Below are 24,220 nucleotides of genomic sequence, written 5' to 3' on the forward strand. Positions count from 1 at the left end.
TCTGTAGAAAAAGAAACTTGTGATGGTAAAAGGTGGTAAATGAAAAGAGAAAACATTTCCACAAAAATAATTATCCCATGAGGTGTATTGCTGAAAATAGACTTGTAGCCATGATTTTAGAAACACTTAAGAACAGGCAAAGAAAAATCATAAGACAGAAACTGCTTTAAAATAAGTGAGAGAGATGTAAAGTGGGAGATGTCACTCCTGCTTGAGTTTCTGTATCATGAAGTTCCCCTTTCCTACATGTCCATTTAGGATACTTGAAGCTAGATGCTGGGACATGCTAAAGTAGCTCACAGCAATGTGAATTTTGGCAGTATTAAAATGGACTGTGATCTGATGTAAACTGAGAATAGGTACAGCAGAACATCAAAGTATTAAAATTTGTTCACTGCTTTCTAGCTACTTAGTAGATGTCTTGTTCTGGGTTTGATGAAACTGATAGGTCTGAGTTGGTAACTCATCTTAAAAGGGAGTTTTCTTAGATGCTGATACTCAGACTTCATGTGTGTCTATGCTTGACTGCTTTTGGTTTTATTAGCAAAGAGTTAGTAGCAACTAGGAAAAAAAGCTTTTCTGGGCTTTTTCTTCAGATTTAAGAGGAAAAGCAAAACATCTGAACAAACCCTGTCTTGTCAAAATGTGAGCATAACACAATTTGTCTAGGTCAACCGGTTTAGCCAATAGAGATCAGTTTTAGCACACTCAGCATAAATCACTTTTTGCTTTCTGCCTAAGTGTTTTTTGTTTTTTTCTTGTGGACGTGTAGATAGAAAATCAGATAGGAACTAGAAAGTAGTTAGGTCAGAAGGGAAGAGATAGTATGATCAGCCGAACAGCTTCTGGCTTTTGTCTTTTGCAAGTTTTATTTTTAGCTGTGCACAGTCCATGTGATGAGCCCTGTTCCTTTGGAGTGTCTCTTCCTTTCATCTGCATTTCAGGAAGCAGTCACTCAAAGCGGCAATGTTCTTCAGGATTTTATACTCTTTCCTTTGTCTCTGAGTTACTGCAAGTGCTTTGCTATCCATTTTTATTATTATTATTATTTTTAAAAAAGTGGTTGAAACTTTGTTGGAAGATGAAAGGCATCTTGAACTTTTGGGTCTTTAACCCACTGATGTCTTTCCACCTGGGCTTTTGGTTTTGGTCCCCCTGGGATGCAGTGTACAGACTGAAAACCTTGAAATGTTGTGCTTATGTGATGAAATGGTGTACTGAAGAAGAAAACTTTTTGTCTCTTATTCGCCAGATAAATTCAATACATATGTGACCCTGAAAGTGCAAAATGTGAAGAGCACGACGGTAGCAGTGCGAGGCGACCAACCATGCTGGGAACAGGACTTCATGTTGTAAGTGTGGTGGTGCTGTGCAGTGGTGAGGTGCTTGTGGGATTTGCACTGCCATTTACATGAAGCTGCTGAGAGACAGGTCATCAGACAAGCCTGTAGTAATGACACAGCTCCGAGGTCAAGCAGGGAGTAGAATTTAGCTGGTCAGGCTCAGGATTATGTCTAGTAATGGTCAAGGTAGCCCTGCAATTGCCAGCCAGGTCCTTAGTGGCAAGGCTGAGGTGGAGCTGGGAAGTCTGAGGGTTGGGTCTGGATTGATGGGGTCCATGGGCAGATGTGGGTGCAGCTGTGGCTCAGCCGGAGATGAGCACATCTGCAAGACAGCTTAGGTGAGGACTGAAGGACTGTAGCTGGGCTTAACTGGAGATCCTGGGCCATGGGAAGAAGGTGTGGGTGGAGGCCCCTGATGAGGCTGGTCGGGGTAATTAAGACCTGTTAGTGCACTCAGGGCTTCAACGCTCTGATCCTGGTTACCTGTGTGCAGGAGCTATTCTTGATCAGACTTCAGACTTTTCAAGGCTTCCATGTTTTCTGCCATTGGCCTGGTGCCCATGAATGTGTTTTCCAGCTCCCCAACTGCAGCTGAGGGGCTGTCAGTCCCTGCCACAAGCAGCAGAACTAGTTCCAGCTCACCCAGGACTTCTGGGGCAGCTGGCACCTGTGATTTGCTCTGGTTCTCATAGTCCTGACCCACAGCCAGAGATTTCCCATTATCTTTTAGAATGGTGCCTTTTTTTTTTTGTTTGACTCGAGTGAATGAATGGCTCATTGATAGTGCATCTGGTTTTGTTTCTGTAGCTTTGTAAGGCAAAGTGAACAAAGTTTACTAAATCCTCGACACCCAGGTTCTTTTATCTGAACTTGACTTGGACACTGCTGTTAGGTGGGGGAATCAGGTTGGTCTAGTGGAATGCAAAGCTGGTGCTGCTGTTTTTGAGTGGAACTAAGGTGTTCATACAGTGCCTGTAGCAAGAGATGCACATGGGGCCTAGTGAGCGCGTTACCCAATCCAGCGGCAGTTGGTTCACCTCTGCCAGAAGTGGGAAACTTTTGCCTCTGAGCAAGGAGTTCACCTGGGTCAACACAGTGTTAACGTCAGAGCAGTGCTCCCATCTCTCTTGTTTTATGGCCTTTGTTTGTTTTTGGAACCGCACCTGAGGTGTGTGCTTCAGGAAGGAGAGTTTGGAGCCTGTCCTTCAGTGTCTGGTGAAACACATGCTCCTGAACTCCATCTGCTTAGCTTTGGAGTTTCTTTTCGCACAGAGGCTGTGACTGCCGCTAACACAAAGCATGCAGGACTGGGGAAAGGTCAGGGCAGGGAATTGTACCTGTCTGCCAAGTCCTATGCCAGTACCGGAGCTACTAACTCATTCTTCTGTGATTTGTGCTTGACCCATGGGCAGAAAATAGCTTTAAACATGGCCCAGTACCGAGGAGGCTACTCAGCAGTGATTTAAGCATGGCACTTGTGTTGGGTGACTGCTCTAGGCTGCTCCTCCTCCTTCCTCTGACAGCTCTTGGAACTGCTCTCTGAATGCAGCTAGCAGTTCAGCTAGCATGCTGTAAGGTCACTGTGCTACTCCGTAATTAGTTGCTAGGGGATAGGAAAGCAGAATATTAGCTGAACCACCTCAACATTATCTCCTCTTCTTTAGCCAGGCAACAGTGCAGTTGGGAGGCTTCTTTATAACAAAACCATTTTTTTTTCTCCAAACACAGGAGTTTTTCGCTGAAGGAAGGGTGCTTTTACTGTCTGTTTACCATTTTTATAAGGTGTAGTAGAACACAGTGTAACCGAGGAAAGACTTTCTATCCCTGTATGTAGTTTTTGCTTCCTCTTTGTGAGAAATGCTCTTTGTGAGAAGTAACAGTTCAGTGTTTGACGCTCTGGGAATGTTTGAGATTTGCTTTTTACCAGATCAGCAAAGCACTTCTGTGTCGTCTTTGGGGACATCTTCTAGTTTTGAAGCAGCTTTAAATGGGCTGCATACTTGCAACAAGCACCTCTGAAGTGAAAGTGCAAACTGTGATGTTAGAACATGATGATTTAATGAGTGTTAAAGTTGTTAGAAATGTCTTTCCTTTAAATTCTGTGTGCGTGTGAGAAGGGAGGGACACCAAGTTAAAATCTCTTTTGTTCTTTGAAGCTATTCTGCGTCTAACCAGAAGGTGGAGAAATGGAGACAGTCAAAGGCAAACAAAGCCATTGCACTGAAAATCCTTTTATTTTTTTAAATCTGGTGACCTGTCCTGTGGAATTCTGTACAGGAACCTGTCAAGTGTCTCTTAAGGTCTTATTATGTCAGTGTATATTGAATCAAAGAATGTAGTTTTACAGTATATCTTTCCTTCTATTCCATTTGTGGCCTCCCACTTGTCCAGCCAACAGAAAATCAGGCATTTTTGTTATTTCAGGTTTGTCTGTTCAATCAGATAAAAGTCAGGCTCTCAAGAGGCAAGCAGTGGGAAGGCAGAGCAGTGACAGCACAGGTGGACAGTTCTTAGCTTGGCTGTATGGAGTAGCAACATCCAAAAATAGAGTCACAGAATCATTTAGGTTGGAAAAAACCTTCAAGATCATCAAGTCCAAACATCAGGCTCACCTCCTGAGTCCCACCACTAAACCACGTCCCTTAGTGCCATGTCCACACATCTCTTAAGTATCTCCAGGGACAGGGACTCCAGCAGTTCCATGGGCAGCCCATTCCAATGCTTGACCACTTTCTCTTTGAAGAAATTCTGCCTGATATCCAATCTAAACCCCTCTGAAGCAACTTGAGGCCATTTTCTCACATCCTATTACTTGTCACCTGAGAAAAAGGACCTCCTTGCTGCAGCCTCCTTTCAGGTAGTTGTAGAGAGTGACGAGGTCTCCCCTCAGCCTCCTCTTATCCAGCCTAAAAAATTTGATGTCAGTGTGCTTTGCTCTGGCTGTAGGATTTGTTTTGAGACTTAGAGACAAAACATTCTCTTATGAAGTTGTAAGGACAAAAAAAGCTCAAAGCTTGTTTGTCCCAAAGCTGGGACAAAGCTCAAATATATGCTGGGATTTGCAGTGGTTCTTTTTTGGCCAAGATGACATTCTACAGAAATTAGTGATTAGCTAATTTATTTTTTAAACTTAGCATGGATGCATTTAACTGGACAGAAGGACAGCAAACAGCAGCACTCTGTGCCCAAGATACCTACTTTTGGGGATTAGCAGTTGCACAAGAAGAAGTCCTGAGCTCAAAAAAGTAGGAGCTACAGCCTTTGCCTATAGATGGGACAGTGTTGTATCAATGGACAGATCAGGATTCTTCTGTGCTCCATTGCTTTTACCAACATTCAGGCTGTGCACCTGTTTATGCTGTTCTTATGCTGAATTCGTGATGTATCCTTCGCTCACTGAGAGGGAAAACAATTATTATGTCCAAGAATTTTGCACTCAGTGGTCATGTGGCCAGAGTGGTCATGCTGCCAGAGACTTGCATGGCTCAAGGCCTTGCAGTGCCCTGCAGAGGAACAAGCCAGCACTGGAACAGAAGCAGCGAAGTGTGGCTCTGTGCAATAGGTAGTGCTGCTACTGCAGCATAGCTGTGTTTGGGACTGTTACTCTTGGCATGTGGCAGCTCTGGAATATGTATTAGCATGTTCGGGCCTGACAGAATATGCTCGTGTTGCTGAGGGTGAGCATACACCTGCTTTGTTAGAAATGGGGTAGCTGATGACAAAGAATTGCTCACCTCTATATTTCAGCCCAAGATATATTTCCTTTTCCTGTGCACATAGCCATTGAGATAATTTTCCAACAGGCAGTCCATGCATGAGATAGTTCACAGTTTTATTTTGTAGTCTTTATGTAGTTGGTGTTAAATTATGAGAAAATGCTCATTAGGAATTCCCTATGAGCACGAGCTGCCTTGGCCACACACTTCTGGAAGCTGTCTGCAGCTTGACAGAGCTGTGTGGAAAGAGTTCACTGGGATAATCATGTTGGTAGTGCAGAATGTAAAGTGGAATGGTTTTGTGTTCTTCTTTTTCCTCACCTGTGCTGCCTTTTCCTTTCTTGCAGTGAGATCAGTCGGCTGGACCTGGGCCTAATTGTTGAAGTGTGGAACAAAGGACTTATCTGGGACACCCTGGTTGGGACCGTGTGGATTGCTTTGAAAGCCATTCGTCAATCTGATGAGGTTAAACTGACACAGAAACTTTGTTTTTACAACTCCAACGTTGATAGTTAGTGTTACAAATCTAGTCTGGTGCAGCTCAGGACTGTGCTTCTCAGCAGAACTTCCACTTGCAAAGTCAAGAAGGTTGTGTGAGGGAAGAGGGCTGTGTCCGCATGACTTTGTGTGTGCGGTATGTTTGTTTGTTTTTTTTTTTTTTGGACGAGGTTCCCAACAGGGAGATCAAAACTGAACTTAAGTAGTTGTCTCTGGTCTTATATGTTAACTCAGAAAATAGTGCTTAATCTGTTAAGGAACTTGTATAGTTGACATGTGTCTGAGGTTTTGAGGACCCTTTAGTCTGATGCTTAAATTTCTGTAAGTTCCTGCTGAAGAGGGTGTTATGATAACAGACAAGCTGACTCTCAAGGCAGGCCCAGAACATGTCTTCATTTTTTTTTTTTAATTCTGGGTGCAGTGTTAAGATGTTTTCTAGTGGTGCTGATATGTACCGAAAAAAAAGTAGGAAATAGGATGCACTGATATCTATAACTCCTCTGTCTACCAAAATTGGTAGTTCTGTGTTTCTTGCAGCTAAGTGGGATTTTTTTTTAAACCTCAAATTTCAGGTCATTTAATTAAAAAATTACTGAATTTGAGCAGGGAAAGGGAGTTTATATTGTCCATAAAAAGAAAAGGGTGTGGATGCCCACTAGTGTGGCCAAAAGGCATAGCTGATGCTCGATTCCTCTGGCTGCCCAGGTACTCCCTGCTGACTGCTTTTGAGTACTTCTTACCTTTGCAGTTCTACTTAAAACAGTAGTAGGTCTGTTGTGAGGTGTTTGCTTCTCATCTTTATAAACGCCTTTAGGACTTGGAAGCCAAAACTGCCAGCACATGCTGTATGGATGTCATTAGGTGTTAAAAGCAGGTACTATGTCTTGATAATACTGTGTGGAGGCTCTTCCTGGAGTTTTTTATCTTAACAAATGTGTGACAGGTTGCTCCAAAAGGACCTGTCAGACTTTAAACTTCATCTGTGGCTTGTGATTCACAGGAAGGTCCTGGGGAGTGGTCTACGCTAGAGGCAGAAGTTGTAATGAAACATGATGAAATCTGTGGAACCAAAAACCCGACTCCTCACAGAATTTTGCTGGACACGAGATTTGAATTACCTTTTGGTGAGTGCATTTCAGTAACTTACCTAGGGCACTGACAGTGGAGATAAAGTGTCTGGGAGCAACCTGAGTCATAAAATCAAGTTGTGCATATTTGCAGTTCTGTCAAAATAGTTCAGTACAGATCAAATTGCTGCTGTTCATTTCTTGTTTGGCTACTTTCTAACTTACAAGATAAGAATCAAGAGGGAAGATTTGAAAGTCTCAGAGTGCTGGAATGTTTAGACTAGCAGCAGTTTAAGAAACCACTAGTAATATTTCAGGATTGTGCAGTCAGACATTTTGTTCCTGAGTGGGGAACATTTGCTTCTTTGAATCTAGACACATGTGGCTCTGGAAGAGGTCAAGTTTGTTGTTAGAGCTGTTTAGAATGAGCTGTATGTGCTAGCTGCACTTAAACGCTGCGAAAAGCATGCAGTTCAGTTAGTGGAACATTAATGTTTAGAGCCACTGAACGTTATCATTAACAGGGTATGTAAATAACTTGGTGTCATAAGAATAACTCCCTTTTGGGAAGTTACTTGTAGTTGAAAAGTACAGAATGTGGAAAAACAGCTAATTGGAGCAAACCCATCTTAAGTAAAGGTGTGTGGTTTTTTTTGTTGTTTGTTTTTTATTTTATTTTTTCTGAATGAGGAGGTGGGAGAACCAAAAGGAAGGGCTTAGCCTAGACTGCATCCAAGGCATTTATAGAGCTCTTTCCAGCTCTTACCAGGCCATTAGAACAGAGACGATGTTTTGGGGGCTCGTGTGTGTGTGTTTTGTTTGTTTTTCCCTTTCCTTTCCTGCTTTAGGCCCTTTAGTGTGTTTTTTTTAAATGCCTGTCATTGCTGGCCTCATCTCTTTTTTTTTTTTTTTTTTTTAACTAAGCCCTTGGCAGAGTTGAACAATTTGATTTGCTCTAAGGACTGGTGGAGCATTTGTACACCCCTTGGCATTTGGCCAGCAACTGCCAGGATCGGCCATCTGTTGTGGAAAGAAGTTGGGTCATCTACTAGTCTCATAAACCTCCCTTCCTGGTGCAAGGGAGGATGTGGGCTTTGGTCCTGTGGCGCTAAAATCGATATAAATTGCATGTTGTGCTCTGAGAGCTACGCTGAGTGTACTGTTTCAAGTGCACAAGTGGCTGGATGGTGCAATTAGGGTGAGTGTAGTGTTCTGTAAAGGTAGCAGGCACTGCTCTTTACAGCCCAGTGTGTAAAGGGGAGAAGGTGTCTGACGTCCTAAGCTGTCTGATGCTGGTGTGGAGCCATCCCCATTCCTCATAAAAACTCTGCTGGTGATTCACTGCTGTCACACTGTCAGTGGGAAGTTCATTGACTAGGGGGATTGGACCTTCTTTTGGAACAGTCCCTTAATGCGTTAACTTGGAGAAGGACAAATGCAGGCTTGTACAGATAAGTTTTTGTTACTGGGCTGAACAAGCATAAAATTACATATAAGGAAAAATTCTCTAGGGAAGAACTCTGATATGTTGTCAGCATGTTCTCTTTGACAGCACACTTTAACTTTTTGTTGCTAACTTTTCAAGATGCAGTAAATCTTGATATCCTCAAACAGGAAAGTTTCATTTCTGCCGAGGTCAGCTCTAAAATGGTATCTGAGGATGTTGCCATGGATCCCCATGGATTAGTGCTTTCTAGTGATCCCTACCGGACCTTGCAGTCAGGAACTGTGCTGTGGTTTTCTTTGTTGGTAGTTTTTTTGGATTTTGGTATTTTTTGTTTTCATTTTTTGTTTTTAAAGAGGCAAAATTAACTTTTTTTTCTAAAAATATCAGAATTATGGAGCTTTTTTCCCCCATTTACTTCAGCAGCATGTAAGCTCTATTCTGAGTGTGGCCAGGTGACACTGAACGAAGCACCGTCTGTCACTCTGCCACTTTTAGCTGCAGTGCTGGGTAGATCCTGGGTAGGTTTTCTACGCAGAGCTTACGGATATAGCTCAAAACTGTTGCATTCAGCACAATTTCACAGTGTCCCCAGCTTAACCCTGATTCATTGCTTATGCTGACGTCCACTGCTCTGTCCTACGTGTTAAACTCCTGTGGATATTTGCATAACCCTACTCAGGTTGAAGAACTACTCTCTCCGTGAGATTTCCATTTGTAAAGTTTTGACAGATGTAGGCATTGTCACTGTTGCGCTTTACATGGTACAACAAGGTACAACAGTTGCTGCTGTCCCTCCATGTCCACATCTGGGATTTTTTTTGAGATGCTGTAAATCAGAGACTAAGATTTTTTTGTTTGGTTGGTTGGTTTTTCATTCAGTTGGGGATTTAATGACATATAAAATCCATTCTCTGAAAACAATAGACAATGGTGATCTCTTACAAGTGCTGGAAAAATGTGCTTAAAAGGTAGGCATGTGTATGATTGTGTGTAAAACTTCCATGGATTTCACTCATGCCTTTTGAATTCTTTTTCGCTTTTCGATTCTTATTTAAACAGGGAAAGGGCAGAATGCAAAAGAAAGGAGCTGGAAAGATTTTAGCATCTCCTGACCACACATTCCCTTTCTCAGGAGGTGACGTGGTAGTGTTAGGAACTTTCTCAGAGCTGAGCGTTACTGTAGTTCAGTGACATTCCTACTAGGAAGCGTCTCTCATTGTAAACATGGTCAGTTGTGGGCCACAGGCTATGACTTTAATGCAAAATAATGGCAAGCTGATTTCCAACTGCAGAGGGACTTTTGTGGATAGCTGCCGTAGCTAGTCCTCATAGTGGATTGCTTGGGCTTGGCTGTGATGCTCAAATTCAGGTGTCTTGGCTTCTCCAGCTGTATTTGCAAAAGTACTGGCTCATCAAGAAGGTAATGCCAGGTCTGCTTCCTTCTCAACCCTTATTTTATTCACCAGCCCACTTTGCTTTATCTATCTAACTCTAATCTCTGTATCCATTATATACCTAAGAATAGGGGAGCACAGCGGAAAAATAACAGGAATATGAGTTTAAATTTAAACTTTCATAATTTTCCTGTGTTATGACAAGAGGAATAATGGCATTAACTTGTGCTATGGGAGGTTTAGATTGGATATTAGGGAAAAATTCTTCACTGAAGGGGTTGTGAAGCATTGGAACAGGCTGCCTAGAGAAGTAGTTGAGTCACCATCCCTGGAGGTCTTCAGAAAACGTGTAGATGTGGTGTCTGGGGACATGGTTTAATGGTGGACTTGGCAGTGCTAGGTTAAAGGTTGGACCAGATGATCTTAGAGGTCTTTTCCAACCTAAATGATTCTGTGATACCATGATTTATTTTATTTTATTTTTATTTTTTAATGTGAGGAGAGGAGCAGTTGACCATTTTGATGTAGGGTGAAATATTGGTTCTTTGGGGCAAATGTTTAGCCTTCTGACAGGGAGAGAACACAGCAAGGGTAGCTAAAGTGAAGGCTGGCAGCTGCTACCTTCTCATCTAAGTTCATTCTGATGGTACTTGTAAATGATCTCTGTTTTAAAAGAATGTGAATTTCTGATGGCTTTTTATGTTCAGACGGTATCAAAAAGTGAACTTTACTCTGCAATTCGTGTTTTGGAATGTGTTACATTTTGTGATTTTTTTCAAGTATAGGAAAAACAGACTTCCTGTAAACTGTTATGTGGTACAGAACCTGGATTTAACAAGTGATGAATATTACATGTAATAGAGTGTTTTCTCCCTGCTAATCCACTCAACACAGTACTCTTGTTTTTGCTGTTTTGTTTTCATTTTTAAACAGTATTTTAAAATTTATAATGTTCTACAGAACCACAAAATCTAATTCTGAGAAGTAGGATTTCATGAAGAAAATTAAGAATGTTAAGTAAGTAACAAGAATTTAGTGACTTTTCTCTTTCTGATATAAGACAAGTGATCATTTGTAATGCATCTATTATTTGTTCCTTTGCTTTCTACGCCAAATGCTGAAATAACAGGAACTTGACACAGCTATATTGAAAGGTTTTTATTATGGAGTGTGAAAAGTTGTCAGCTTGTGCAGTGTTTTGTAATGTCCAGCAAAGGATGGGAGCATCAGTTAGCTGTTTGAAGGCTTCTGCTGCTCTTCCCTGGAAGAATGCCGCTACCTTTCTTAGAACTTCCTTTTCAGTTTGCCCTTCAGGACAAGGGCAGAGGCTGATTGAACAGCTGGAGGTACTGAGCATGTGGGATATTCCTCTTGGGAAGACAGCGTCTGCCCGTATCATCTCGTCCAGCAGTGCTTCCCTTCTCATGCTGACTGCGTGTCTGCTGCCATTGCCTGTGGGGTAGAGAAAGAAGAACTATGAGGTGGTTTAGGCTCTTTTTTCCTGCCCTGTGAGACTTGGAGACGTGCAGGGAGGTAGCTCAGCTCACAGCCTCTGCATCGCTCCTGGTGGATTTGCTGAGGAGCCCTCCTGTAGCTGGGGGGCTAGCAGAGGGGACTCTTCATGCCTGCATGTTAATACTGTCTTGTTTTTATCAGCTGGAAACTGCTGCTTTAAGTCCACATAGAGAACTAAATGGATCATTGATCTGCCGTGAAAGTTCTTAAGTCAGCAGCTTTGTCACTGTAGACGTAATGTTTTAATAAGTGTGTTTGCAGTGACACTTGGGAACATTGTGTATCACGTTTTGTTTCCTGGGTGAACTCCTCCTGGCTGTTATAGATGCAGGAGAACCTGAGCAACGTGTGTGCACACGTGCAGCTTGTGCTGCTTTCCAGGTGTGCTAAAATGCAGCTGTAACAAAACAGTGTTCTTCCCTTTGGCTGTGCTTTTGTACTTATTCCATCACTTCTGGCTACTCTGTTTCATTTAGGTTAGGTGATGCACAGCAATACCCTACCCCAGGCTACTCATATCTACTCATTTAAAGTGTTTCAATATGTTTAGCTGGAGCTTGAAAAGTTTGCAAGGGATTATAAGAGGGGAAAAAGAAAAAGAACAAATACGAAACACTAAAAAGGTGAAGTCCTTGGTGTAAAACATGATTGCATATACAGTGAGGTTAGTACAAACAAGCCAGTCTTTCTATTTCCTGGATTAAATTGCTCTTTTTGGTTCCACCTGGTATGTTTGGGATTCTTCCCTGGTGTGTTTTCTCCTGGTACTCTGGAGATGGGTGACAGCTAAAAGCAGAAAGGAGTGCAAGAGTGTGCTGATGCTGCTAGTGGTAGTACCTGATGCAGACAGCCAAGAGATTTTTTTTCCCTTTTTCAAGTGAGCATATTTTTAAGTGTTTACCAGGCTTGGGGTTGGGAAGCAATCATCTCCTAAAAAAGGCTGGTGAGACTTGCTGTAGTCTCTGTTGCTCCTGGTGATATAAAATGACCTTTCTTTGGGTCATCCAGAAATTAAACTTTGTTAATGCCCAGTTCCGTAATGGAACAACAATATAACTTGTTAGAACTTCCGCATAACCCATTGCAGGTTCCAGATGCAGCTCTTGCCATGTGCTTGGTAGTGTTATTATGGTGCTAGCTTGTGGTGTATGGGGGAGCCCTGTCTGCAGTGAGCACCTGTGTGTGGTGGGCTGCGGTGCCGGGCACTGGACTGTCAACTAAATGTCCCCTGCCAGCCTTATGTTCTGAAATGTTTGATCCTGGAGAAACAGGATGACTGAAAGTCATCTTCTGTGAGAACGCACCAAAGTGTGAGCATTTGAAATATCAACTCAGTAATGGTTCATGTTAACCCCTATAGTACAAAGCATTTTTGTGCTCTTTTAAAAATAACAAACTGCCTTCTTGATGGGAGGAAGCAGTTGTACGCTAAGACAGGTTGGAGCAGCTTTCTCCACTGATCAAATCTGATCCTTCTCAGGAATGAGATAGAAAAGCTGCCTCCTTACCTTGATATGTCTTTTTTTTTTTTTTTTTAGAAACTTTGCTGGTGTGGAGAAGACAGTCTCCTCAGATGTAGTGAGTGTGTGCTGCCACAGACTTTTCGAGATACTGCTTTTCAAGTGTGAAATTGTGCTGTTTAGAGGCAATTTTACCCTGTTCTCCTGTTTAGAAGCTCAGTGGCTATGTGTGAGTTGCACAAGATAGAGTACTTAAAATGCATTTGGCTCCTGAACTATAGCAGTTTGGGTCTGTGCCAGGCTGTTTCTAGTAAGATAATTGGAGTAAAAATGCTTTTAGTATTCACATCACTCCCAGCATGGGAGCATGCTGATCTGCATCTACCCATCAGGTGGAGTAGATATTCTGTGTTGCTTTATTGGGAACTGTACAGAAAGAGAAATGCTCAGGTCTACAAAGGCTTTTTAGTGAGAGCTTGTGAAGACTCCCATTCCTCCGGAAAGGCGAGGAACTGGGGCTGGGAAGAGAGGAAGCCAGGCGAAGGCTTGTATGAAATGGGTCGGGGGGGCGATGCATTTATTTTACTTACAGCACTTATTCTCCTGGCACATGCCCCAGCCCTGGGCTTGCTACTTGAGGAAGAGCTCAGTTGGCATAAGGTGATGTTCAAGGAGCAGAGCAAGGAGCTCTGGACCAAGCCCTCCCAGAGTAGAAAGAAGCTTTTGTGCTGAAACTTCTGGTTATTGCAAGCTAGAGATTTCTAAGCAGGAATCTTCCTGGCTTGACCTCAGATGCACCTCGTCAGCACCATGTGTGTGCCTGGTGAATGGATTCTCGCTTGAACCTGGCCATGATCTCCAGACCTGCCTGGCTCACATTGCTCGGGAGCTGTAGGACAGGGCCCTGGCTGGCAAGTCCCTGCCCTGCTGGCCGTGGGATCCCCCTCGCCTCCCCTCCCTTAGGGAGCATCCAGCCCTTGGTGCTCCCTGACACCAGGAGCCCAGAGAGGCAGGGATTTCAGCTTTCAGCAAATGATGGCAGTAGAGCAAGGACAATAAAGCTTGCAACCTTTCTGTGTTGGTGTCACAGTAAGAGGCCTCAGGATGCTAGGGTACAGGTCTTCCCATCCCCTCTTTGTTCTTGTTCAGCAGTTTTGTTTCTCTGCAAAATATGGCCTTGCTCCTCCTGTTTACTGTGCACGTTGTCAGTGGAGTGCTTGGCTGGCATCAGATGGCCTCTTTTTGGACTAGTTCAGCTTCTTATCTTGTAAGCAAAAGTTAATGTAGCAGAGTAACTTGGGCTTGTAATCGAAGCTGGGTAGTGATGTAGGAGCTGGCTAGTGGATGTAGGCTTGTAAGCATCATCGTCTGTGAGCTCTGCATTAGGGATCTCCATTCTCTGCATTCCAAAGAACCAGCTTCAACAAAACAGGTGATTAAGGCCAGACACAAATGGGTGGGGAAACTAAAAATAGCAATAAACTTATTTCTCAACTTTTTTAAAAAAAAAAATCAGTAATTCTGTCTCATTGAGCGTTTATTTTTCTGAGCAAGTAACTTGACTGAAATTTATTGTTTCATGTTTGAAGTTTGCTGTGTAGTAACTGTATGGCCATTAGTATCGATGACAAGAGGGTCCCTAAGATCAAAAAGACGTCCTTAAAACAGCCATTAGCTAGACCATAGCAGACTTTATTGCAGACTCATGTAAGAAGCTGTTTTGCTAGAACAGCAGCAAACCTGTACTAAAAATCTGTTAGCTCTGTTTGTGAAACAGGCATCTTGGATACAAGATAGGAACAACAAATACAAGAGGCACACAGTGCTCTTTGTTGCCTGGGTGTGCAGCTAAACTGATGTCTATAAGAAAGCATAGAAGCCTACCCTGAGACCAATGCAGTTTCTGCTGTGTTGATATTAATCCATTGCTTCGTTCCTCCTATGTCTCCTTGGTCTAGATTTCACGTTTCCGGATTTCTAGATTTTATTTTAATTGTTTTGGCTGTAATCTTTAGTCCTCAGTTTGAGGTTTTTCTTCATCTTTTACAGATGTGATGGCTTTTGAGTACAAAACTCCATATTTTTTTTGTAACATTTGGATTGCTTCAAGTCCTTGTTGGAGTTTCTTGTCTTCCTAAATCTCTTTGGGTCCAATGCTCAGTGCAGTTAATTGATGTCCTCATTCTAAATGTGTTCTGTTCAGATAACCTTTGAATGTCATCCCTAATTTGCGTGGAGCTCAAGGTTTTTGTGCAACTGTGATCCACAGCTCTGAGGATCAAAAGCGTCTATGTTTTTCTATAATTCCCATAATTATTGAAGACCCTCTCATGTTTCTCCTACTTTGTTTTCTAAGAGCATATAACAACAAAGCAATGTAGTACGCATCAGAAAGAGCAACTGACTCTGTGTATTATGATTAAAATAAATTACTTTGGTCTCCCTGCAAGAAAAGAGAAACAAATTTTTCTCTTTTCTGCTTAATGCAGGTTTTCTTGACCCAGGTACTGGGTTTCTAGTACCCTAAAACTTTCTCAGGTGGGGACTATTTTTATCCTTCTTGCCTGGGTGAGACTCATTTCATAAAAACAGTTGTTTTTTTTTTTTAAAAGTGTAGTCATTTGTTCATAGTCCAGGGAAATGCCTACTTCTGAAACTTTAAATTCTGTGAAATCTGGAAATGTTCTTTTTTCTTGTTGAAAGATGTTTATGTTTCAGTACAGTGGCTGCTATTTTCTCCAGATATTTTGGGGTCACCCTCTTTGTAAGAGGGTAGTTTGTGTGGTGGAGGGGACACATCTAACCCTCTGAGTCTAAGAAACAATAAATACCTGGTCCTTTCTGAAATCATTGTTTTTGTTGCCTTTTTTCTTTTTAATTTCCCATCCCAATGAAATGTTCATCTGCCAATAAAACTTCTTGTTTCTCTCAGGAGCAAGAGTGGATATAACTCTCAGAACTACCTTTTTATCAGGAGACCCTCCCAGCCTACCTCTCTATGGGTTCTTGTCTATGCATATTGTTGAGGCCATATTCGTGGGGTATAGTTTGTTTCACGAAAGTGAACTTGTTTTGCAGCTAAGATGTTTACACCTAACTAGGTGCGAGGAAGTGTGAAGGGTTACAAGAGGTTGGAAAACTAGCCTAAATGGTATTATGCTCCTCTTCACTTGTCAGCGTTTGGGATGGTGAGGCTTATAGAGTTGGTGGTGTCTAGCTGGAGCCATCCCTACCTCTACCACGACCATCCCATATGAGCTCTGAAGTTTTCTACATTTGTGTAGTTTTGTCCTGAATAACCACGTTTCAGAAATCATTGAACTCTCACGGAGGTATGGTCAACTGACCACTCTACATGCGGGGTGATGCTGAGCGTGGTTTAAAAAAAGTTGTGGTTTCTTTCCTTCTCTTTTTCCAGTGATTTTACACCCTTCTTCCCCCATCCCTAAATAATTCATCTAATTCTCCTGGATGGGGAGCCTGACTGATGCTTTTCTTTCAGTGGGTTATTTCCCTTGGTGCAGTACCCTTCTTGCTCTATTCTTTAGTCACAGTTTGTACCTGACTTGCCTTGGGTTAAGCTCTCCTCAGCAGTTCATCTGCATCTCCAGGGGTGCCCTCTGAGAGATGAAGTCTTGAGTGGCAGAATTTTGTGTTCTCTTCAAACCATTAGGACGCTGCATTACTTCAAAGTGTGAAATAAAAAATAGTTCCCAAAACAAAGGTGGTAATGCCTGCTACGTTCTGTCAGTCATTAACTTGGTAAACCTCCTGGAAGGTAAAACGGTTGTTGTGGTTCATTTCCCAATGAAGTTGCATTGTGGTGTAGAAACAGGAGTGTGCTTCCATATGAATATAACTGTCTGTAGCACTGTTCATTTCCTCACAAGATCTGGCTTACTACCTGCAAAGGAAAACAAGAGATTGTTTCCTTCTTTTTTTTTTTTTTTTTGCTACATTTGTGTCATACCAAGTTTTCGTGTAAGATGTGCTATCCAAAAGGACTTCTTGTTCTTCTGAGGTTATAAAAGCCTCCAGGAGAGGCTCTTGATCTTGCTATGTATTATTAAGTATCTAGCAAGTGCATTATTATGAAGTGGCTCTTCATACAACTAATACTTGAATTAAATATCATATGAACCAGTCTTACTCTTTCTGACCTTTGTGCAGTGTATATTTGGTTAATTGGCTTTAAACAAGAAAGTAATGTAAGTGCTGAACTGTGTGTTTAGAACATTTATTTTCTGAGCACGAGTACAGGCCAATCTTGTTGCTTCAAAATTGTGTGGTATGTTTTTTTTTTTCTCCTGTGGTGTGCTCTTGGAATACCCTCCCTGTTTATTGCTTCTGGTGGTAAATGCAGACTTGACTGGCTAATAAGATGGTGTGGCTTGTTCCTCTGTTACAGATATCCCAGAGGAAGAAGCCAGATACTGGACCAGAAAATTAGAACAAATAAATTCTCTGGGAGATGATGAGGTAAATATCTGAATTAAAAGATGAAGGTAGTCCTGAATCCCTTATATCTTACTTCTAGTTTTTGTATTAGATCTCTGTGATTGCTAAGGTAACTACTAAATGTTCATTGTTTACAAGTTTTCTGTGGACTTCTCACAGAATGGTTTTCTCAAGTGTACTGTTATTGTTAAGCAGAGAAATGTTTTTCCCTGCATTGGGGAAGTGCTCTCCTAGTGAGAACTATTCAGTTGTTGCACATACACTCAAAAGAAAGTTAACATCATGCTTTAACTCACGAGTGAGTGAAACATTTTTGACAGGCTATGATAGGTTCTCTTCATTTGTGAAATCAAATCAAAAAGGATTTTTTATTGCAGTTAGCTTCTTCTGGGAAGAAGACAAAACAAGATACTGAATCTTTCTTGGATCCGAGACAGTGCTGGAGGGAAAACTTTTGTCCAAATCCAGTTGTTTGTGGCTCAGTTTATGAATCTTGTACTGTAATACCTTCTAGCTATGATTTTGATTTTCTGGGTTTTCTTAGTATGTACTTGGCTAAGCCACTACAAAATGAAAAGTTGTGATTTTTATTAGAGAACCTGGAACATTTATATTAATAAAACCTTTTTTTACACTTCATACTATGGTACTGTCTGCAAAGTAGGACTTAACATAATTATGTCTGTACCAGAAGTTTAGCATTTCTTACCTCTCATGTGTTGATGCCAACACCAGTGAGTAGAAGTGTGGGGCTTAAACTCTTAGTAAGTCTCATTCCTTAGCAAGATATCTTGCAAAATGTTCTGTCAGTGACTTTAGGAAATTTTTGTTCTGGGATTTTTCGTCTCCTCTTCTCCACTCCTTATTTGAGTCATTGGGTTTACTGTGTAGATGGAGAAAAACAAGGTGGGTTTTCTTTTTGACTGAGAACAGACCAGTATTTGGGTCAATAAAAACATAATTGCTTGAAGGCAACCTCTCCTGCCTTCCTAGAAGTTTGAGAACCTCTTGGAGCTGATGAGAAGCTAAATGTATGATTTTGTGTGTCAGTGATACTGCTGTGGTGCCTCCCTGCTCCTGTGGACTGTAAGCAGAAGTCTGTGCCAGGTACTTCAGTGAAGCATAGATGCCCTCTAGTGTTTCACTGAACCTGAATTTGCTGAACGATGTCCCGAGCTTTGTGAGACTCTCCTTCCCTTGGAGTGCTGCCCATCTGCATGTGAAGTGCATGCTTTCACCACATATTAGTAACAAAATCATGCCTCTGTATTTGTGACATAACAATCACAAATTTATTATGAATGTTTCCTTTCACCAGTGAGAACATGAAAAATGTAAGAATGCTTCTCCCATGTCTGAAGGTGACCTAGAACGGGGGATACCTTCCTTGTGTATTCCCCTAATTTGCAGTGACTTGTAGCTCTGGAACTTCCAAGGCCAGAGGCAGTATTGTTGTGTTTAAAAAACACTTGATCGACTTTTTTTCTGTAGATGCCAGTTGCTATTTGAACTCACCTAGGTCAGTTACACAGCAAGAAATTCAGTAACTTAATTGTGCATAGCCTGAAGAAATACCTTGTTTGCTCTGAGCAAATAAACCCTTTGTTGTGCAACCAGCTGGGAGCAGGTTTTTTTTGGAGAAGCTGAATGACTGATCCTCATTCATTCACCCTGTGCCACTCAGCTCCACAAACCTCTCCTTCTGCATGGCTTTTGGACTGCAGAGTCCCAGTCCTACAGTGGTATTTCATGCAGGAATGTGTCTTTATCTTTTCTGTGCATTAAGGTTAGCTATCTTTGCTTGAGACAATGGATGAGCAGACTAAAGTCGCACAAAAATATTTGAGATGGAGGTTCATTTGTAGTTTGCATTTGGTGTTATAAAGTGCTTTCTAGTTGCTACTCCTGCAAACACTTAATGTTCAGTTTGCATTTTGGGCCTGCCGATAGCCATTGGGTTGATGCCATAGAAAGGACAAACTACTGCTATTTTTGGATCCAAGTATGATCGTTCAGGACCGTTGCTGTCCTGTGCCACTGAAATTGCTTATTGTCAGACTTCCTTTCATCATTTTGTCAAACAGTCAGCGCTGCAAGATCCAGTAGTTCTTGTTTTCACAATCCTGGATAACTCATTGAGGTGGCAGTTTCTTGATGATAGGACTAACTGCCTTTCAGGATCACTTGTGCATTTTAAAGAACACAGATTTGAAGATAACCACAGCAAAAATCTGCAGGTTGCTGCCCTCCATGTAATGGACTGGTCATTAATCCCTACCAAATCCATGGAGAGGCTGTCTGGCAGTTCTGTTTTGCTCAGATTGCAGCACCAGGTCACTGAGGTTGCCACTTTCTTTGTCTTTAGACCTTTTATACTTAACAAAGACTGTTATTGTTTTGCCCAATTGTCCTAATTTTCCTCGTATCTCTGTATAATGCAACACAGAGGAAAATAACAAAATATGACCACTGGCATACCCCTAGGGAACACTTTGATGCTGTACCAAACAGCTTTGTAAAAAGTCAGAGTTGGTTAATTGAAATGTGTTACTGTTTCTAGTTTAGAATTAAATGAGACGTTAAAATTCTTCGCTTTGGACATACAAACTCTTCAGTGATCCACTGTATGCGTTGGATAGGAAAACATTGTGTTACTGCCCTGCTGGGCACACTAATTATCCAGCCACTTCAGTCTCCTGGTGTAATGTTGCTGTGAGCCCACACTTTGTTTTTGAACTGTTGAAATCGTACTAGAGTGCATAAAACATAATGGACTCGTGCTTGGTTTTGAGCTCCCCATAATAGTAACATTATGAGAATCAAATCTTTTATATGTCTAATTTGAGCTCTCCGAACTCAGAATAGGCCCTGTGCTTGCAGTAAAGCAAACATTACCTTAACCAGATGTGCAGTTTTTAACACCTGGTTTTGGCATGAAAAGGGAGAAGACATCTGGGAGTATATTTCAATATGGATATTAAGGTAAATACTTAGCACTTTGATGCCAGCACAGCTGTTTTCTCCGAAGTGTGGCGTGTCATACTCCAAAATCTGTTTCATAAAGTTACCATTTTCTTCCTTAATGGGGTTTCTTTTTTTTTTTTTTTCTCTTCAGTATTCCTTTCAGGAGGAAGTCCAGAAGAAACCATTGCCCAGTGCTGCCTCCCAGTGTTGTAAGTTAGTCTTTATTTTTTTTCCCTCGTTCTGTGTACTCAATTTCCTTCTCTGTTTAGTTATAAAATGATGGTACATCTGAACAATAATTTCTTGTTTGAAATGCTTAAATGTCTCTGTAGCAAATAAATTTTGTTGGCTATGAAAAGCTCTGCCCCCAAAAATTGTTGGTGTAAAGCTTCTGATGCTAGAAAGTGAAAACAGGCATTGAGTCTGTTGTATGTCCTCACGTGTTAGGAACACAACGTGTTCAAAGTCACCTAGATTGTCAGACTCCTTCAATACCAATGCAAATAAGAAAATTGATTGCTGAATTTCCTTTATATAGCTGAGTCAAGTTGTGTTCTCTTTAAACATCATGTGTTAAAAATTATTTTTATGACTTTGAAGTCTTAAGAGGAGAAGAATAGATGGAGTTGGAAGCCCTGCCAGTAGCCTGTTAAAATGCATCTGAGGTTTGTGTACTTGATACTACTTTTAAATGCAGTGATGATGAATGATAAATATTTTACTAATTTCTGCTTGTCTCATCTTGCATTTTTTATGCTTCTGAAAACATGGATGGGAAAATAGCATAGTACAAACTGTATCTGATGGTCCGCAAAATTAGATTTCTGAAGCACTGCTTTTAACATATAGTAGATGAAAGCTCAGTGATGTCTTATGAATGTCTTATCTACTTTTGATAGCAACATTAATAAAATTCAAGGTTCATAATTTAACCAAATCTTTTATCCTCTACTTAAAATCTTATAAGACTTGCATATTATACTTTGCAGGCTGTTTATCCATTAGGCTGATGGTAGGATATCTATGAAGCTGTTAACATTAGGAAATGTTAATTACTTTTTTTTATGAGTAAAACTAATTTCTCTGTGTGCTTTTATTATGTTACCTAAAAAATATCTTGAAGAGAAGATGGATGTTATCAATTGCCTAGGAAATCTGAAGGTGTTCTGTAGCTGGAAAATGTACAAGGCTATATGAAAGTATTCCAGCGTTGATAGCCTAGGTAACACCAAATGTATTTTTTTTTAAAGAGTGTAAATACAGAATAAAACACTTGTTAGATAAATTCATATGTGGGAGGGTACAATTGTTTTGTAAGGCCTACAAATAAGAAATATTGGAGAAAGTGTAATACTTGACAAAATCATATTAGCATAGTATACAGAACTCTTAAGTGTCAGAAGGTCAAAGAAAAACAGTCTGATATGAAGTGTCCAAGTAATGAATGTATTATTTGCTGAAATGACTTTCCTGGCTGTGTGCCTTGGACTTTGTTTTTGTTTGAGAGAGGCTGGTCTGATTGACTGTTCTAAATATTGTGAAGCCTAGGTAAATTGGGAGGAATGCTTCTGTGTAGGGAAAATAGCTGCACCTATTCCCACAGCATGGTGCTTTTACATCCTCAAGCTCTCGAAGCTGGTGTCTTCCGTGGAGGACCAGCTCTCCTCTTGCAAACAGACGTAATAGTGAAAAACTACAGATGACCTTTCTGTGTTGCCTGTTAACAGCCTGTGTCTTGCTAAAAAGTGACCTTTTACAACAATTAATTGATTAGAACAATGAATTTCACATAAGAATTAGTTTAATCATTCATGGGATTAAAACAGTCATTAGAATTCCAATATTAAATATTTAATAGCAGTATGTGGCTAATGTATTAAAGAATTTTCTAGTAATTCAATAAAGCTTGTGGCACTGCATGTACTTCTGCTTATCTGCTGCCTCTGTGAATCCGGCATCTCTGAATATCTAATTGTTTACATGGCCAACTATGAAATAGTCATCTTGATGTAGAAGTACTTTGGGAAAATGAACTTTCCATTAATTATTCTCTGCATAAGAACTGTAAGCTTGTCTGAATGTTGCGTAGTCCTTTGGAACTCAAGAATTCAACCAAGAAGATGCATTGACTATGCCTCTGTATTGAAAACTGACCCGACCTTTGCATATGACGCAGGCGCTCAACCCCCTTTTACATAGGAACAGAGTGGGTGTCCTTCCTGAACCTAAAACACATTGAGCACAGAATGTTCTTTCTTAACATGTGGGTAAATAATTGATAGATATATTTTTAGATATAATAAAAATATGCTCAGGAACATTTGTAAGACTCATCTGATTTTCCATCATGATGTGCTAGCTGAGATCAGATTGCAGCTGGGAACAGGACACGATCATCTGGACAACAGAACTAGGTATCTAGAAGGTGCAAAAAGCTGAGTATGAGTAATTTTTGCCCTATGAGACTTTGCCCCATCTTTCCAAGTACTTAAACAAACAAACAAAACAACCACACACAGGCAAACCAACACAACAAAAACCACGACCACAACCCCCTTTATGCACCAGAGAGCAATAGCATAGCTTGCATTTCAAGAGGTAACTTTATATCTGGTCTAATTTGGCAGAAGTGTGGGTCAGTCTTGGCCTGACTTCTTGGAAATGGGACCTAGAATGCTCTTCTCTATCCCAGTTAACCTGTATTCCGTGGTGGAACTGCATTATTGTTCAGGGAGAGCACCTGCATGTGCCACTGGTGTTGTTATTTGCCTTCCTGTAGTTGTCAGAAGGCTCTTCTGGCTTCTTTGTTCTGGCTAGAGAAAATCCTACTCTAGCAGGAAGGGTCATCAGGTTCATTAAATGTGGAAATACTTGCCCTTACATGTTAGAGCTAGATATTGGATTACAGTTCTGCCCTGTTCTGTGCCTGTGCTCTCAGTACATATGTCTGCTTCTCAAACCACCTTCTCTCACGGTTATTTCCTTATCTTCTGCCTTGGCACAACATCTTGTGTTGCATTGGCAGTACAGAGTGGGAGACAGATGGGGCAGTGTGAGAGAGAAGATAAGGAGGCCATGTCTAAAACCCAACTGCTGATCTGTGGAGATGGGTTCTCACTTCTGCTCATTCATGGGCTGCTGCCTTGGTGTGGTGCCATAGGAAATCTCAGTCCAGATTAAGTGCTCTAATTTTTCCAGAGATAATGGAGCTGCCAGTTTCATTCTTGAATGCTGCTTTGTCCCTGGAAAAGTCAGACTCATCATTACTGTTGTAAGAAGCCCAATCCTGCATTACCTATTCTTAAAAGAAGCAGGCAGCTCTGTTCTTGTACATGTCTCTCTAACTGATCCAGGCACTTCCTGCCTCTTTCTTCATTATACTTGGTCATTTCGTTTTTGTTTCTCCACTTCTGTGCTCCTATATATATTTATTCTGACCCAGCAAGATCACATGCAACCAATTGATTTAAATTTAGTGCTCTCAAGCAATAAGCAAGGCACTGTAGTGCCAGTGGATTTTGTAATTCTAGAACCATAATTCTTAATTTCCTGATACCTCGTTGTTGGATAACTGCAGCATCCTCATATTGGATTTTACCCACAAGCTGAAATTGAATGTGAATTAAAAAGAAAGCAAATTTTTACTGTCTGGAGTTTCACTGTAAATAAAGCATTGAAAAAAATGTTATTTGATTACTTAGAGCTTATTGACTCAAGTTATTTACTGTTGTAGGTATAGATCTATTTTTCTTGAATGCTCAAGATCATTTCTGGCAATGTAAAAGGCCATTATAATTCATAAGTGAGTTACTCTGTCAATATTTTAAGTGCATCTCTGATTTGGAGCAGACGGCAGTGCAAATGAGGATGAGAAAGGTACTCAATAATATTGGGGAGAATATCTGACTGTCTTGGTTAATATCAGTTATTGGAAATACTGCCCCTTACCTTTTTTTTAGGGAATTTAGAAGTCTGGTGGAGAGCTGGTTTGTTCAGTATAATTCTGAGAGAAGATAATCTAACTGCTCCTGAATGAACCAGTTATGCCTGTCCTGTTATCTTCGTCTGATAATCTTTATGAGAATGCAGAGAAGGGAGGATAAAGCGTATACTTTTCTTCTGTTTCCTGGAGCCTGTGCTGTTGCTCTTTTCACAGTTAGGCCCTGATAGACCATAGCACATTGTAGTTCTGTCTTGTGTGTCTTTTGCTCTGTAAAATGACCGTCTACCATGGTTGTGGTTATTCTTTTTTCATTTTTCTTTTTTTTTTTCAGAAGAGGTAAATTAGTTCTCTGTCTCTGGATTGTGAGTGGATGCAACAAGGAAAGAAGTAACTGCTCTGATTCACAGTCGTGTCA

General features: G+C 41.0%; 1 protein-coding gene across 3 annotated transcripts in view; it reads left to right on the forward strand.

Annotated features, from left to right (window-relative positions):
- Nucleotides 1-24,220, forward strand: part of UNC13B (unc-13 homolog B) — a 212,485-nt gene that overhangs the window by 26,258 nt on the left and 162,007 nt on the right. For all 3 annotated transcript variants that reach the window (XM_040540269.1, XM_040540270.1, XM_040540271.1), the window contains exons 3-7: nt 1,253-1,352; nt 5,407-5,524; nt 6,558-6,681; nt 16,849-16,919; nt 20,014-20,071. In XM_040540269.1, the coding sequence (XP_040396203.1) occupies nt 1,253-1,352; nt 5,407-5,524; nt 6,558-6,681; nt 16,849-16,919; nt 20,014-20,071 (471 nt within the window). The remainder of the gene's footprint in view (nt 1-1,252; nt 1,353-5,406; nt 5,525-6,557; nt 6,682-16,848; nt 16,920-20,013; nt 20,072-24,220) is intronic.

This window comes from Cygnus olor, chromosome Z (genome assembly GCF_009769625.2).
Source record: "Cygnus olor isolate bCygOlo1 chromosome Z, bCygOlo1.pri.v2, whole genome shotgun sequence".
Taxonomy (NCBI): domain Eukaryota; kingdom Metazoa; phylum Chordata; class Aves; order Anseriformes; family Anatidae; genus Cygnus; species Cygnus olor.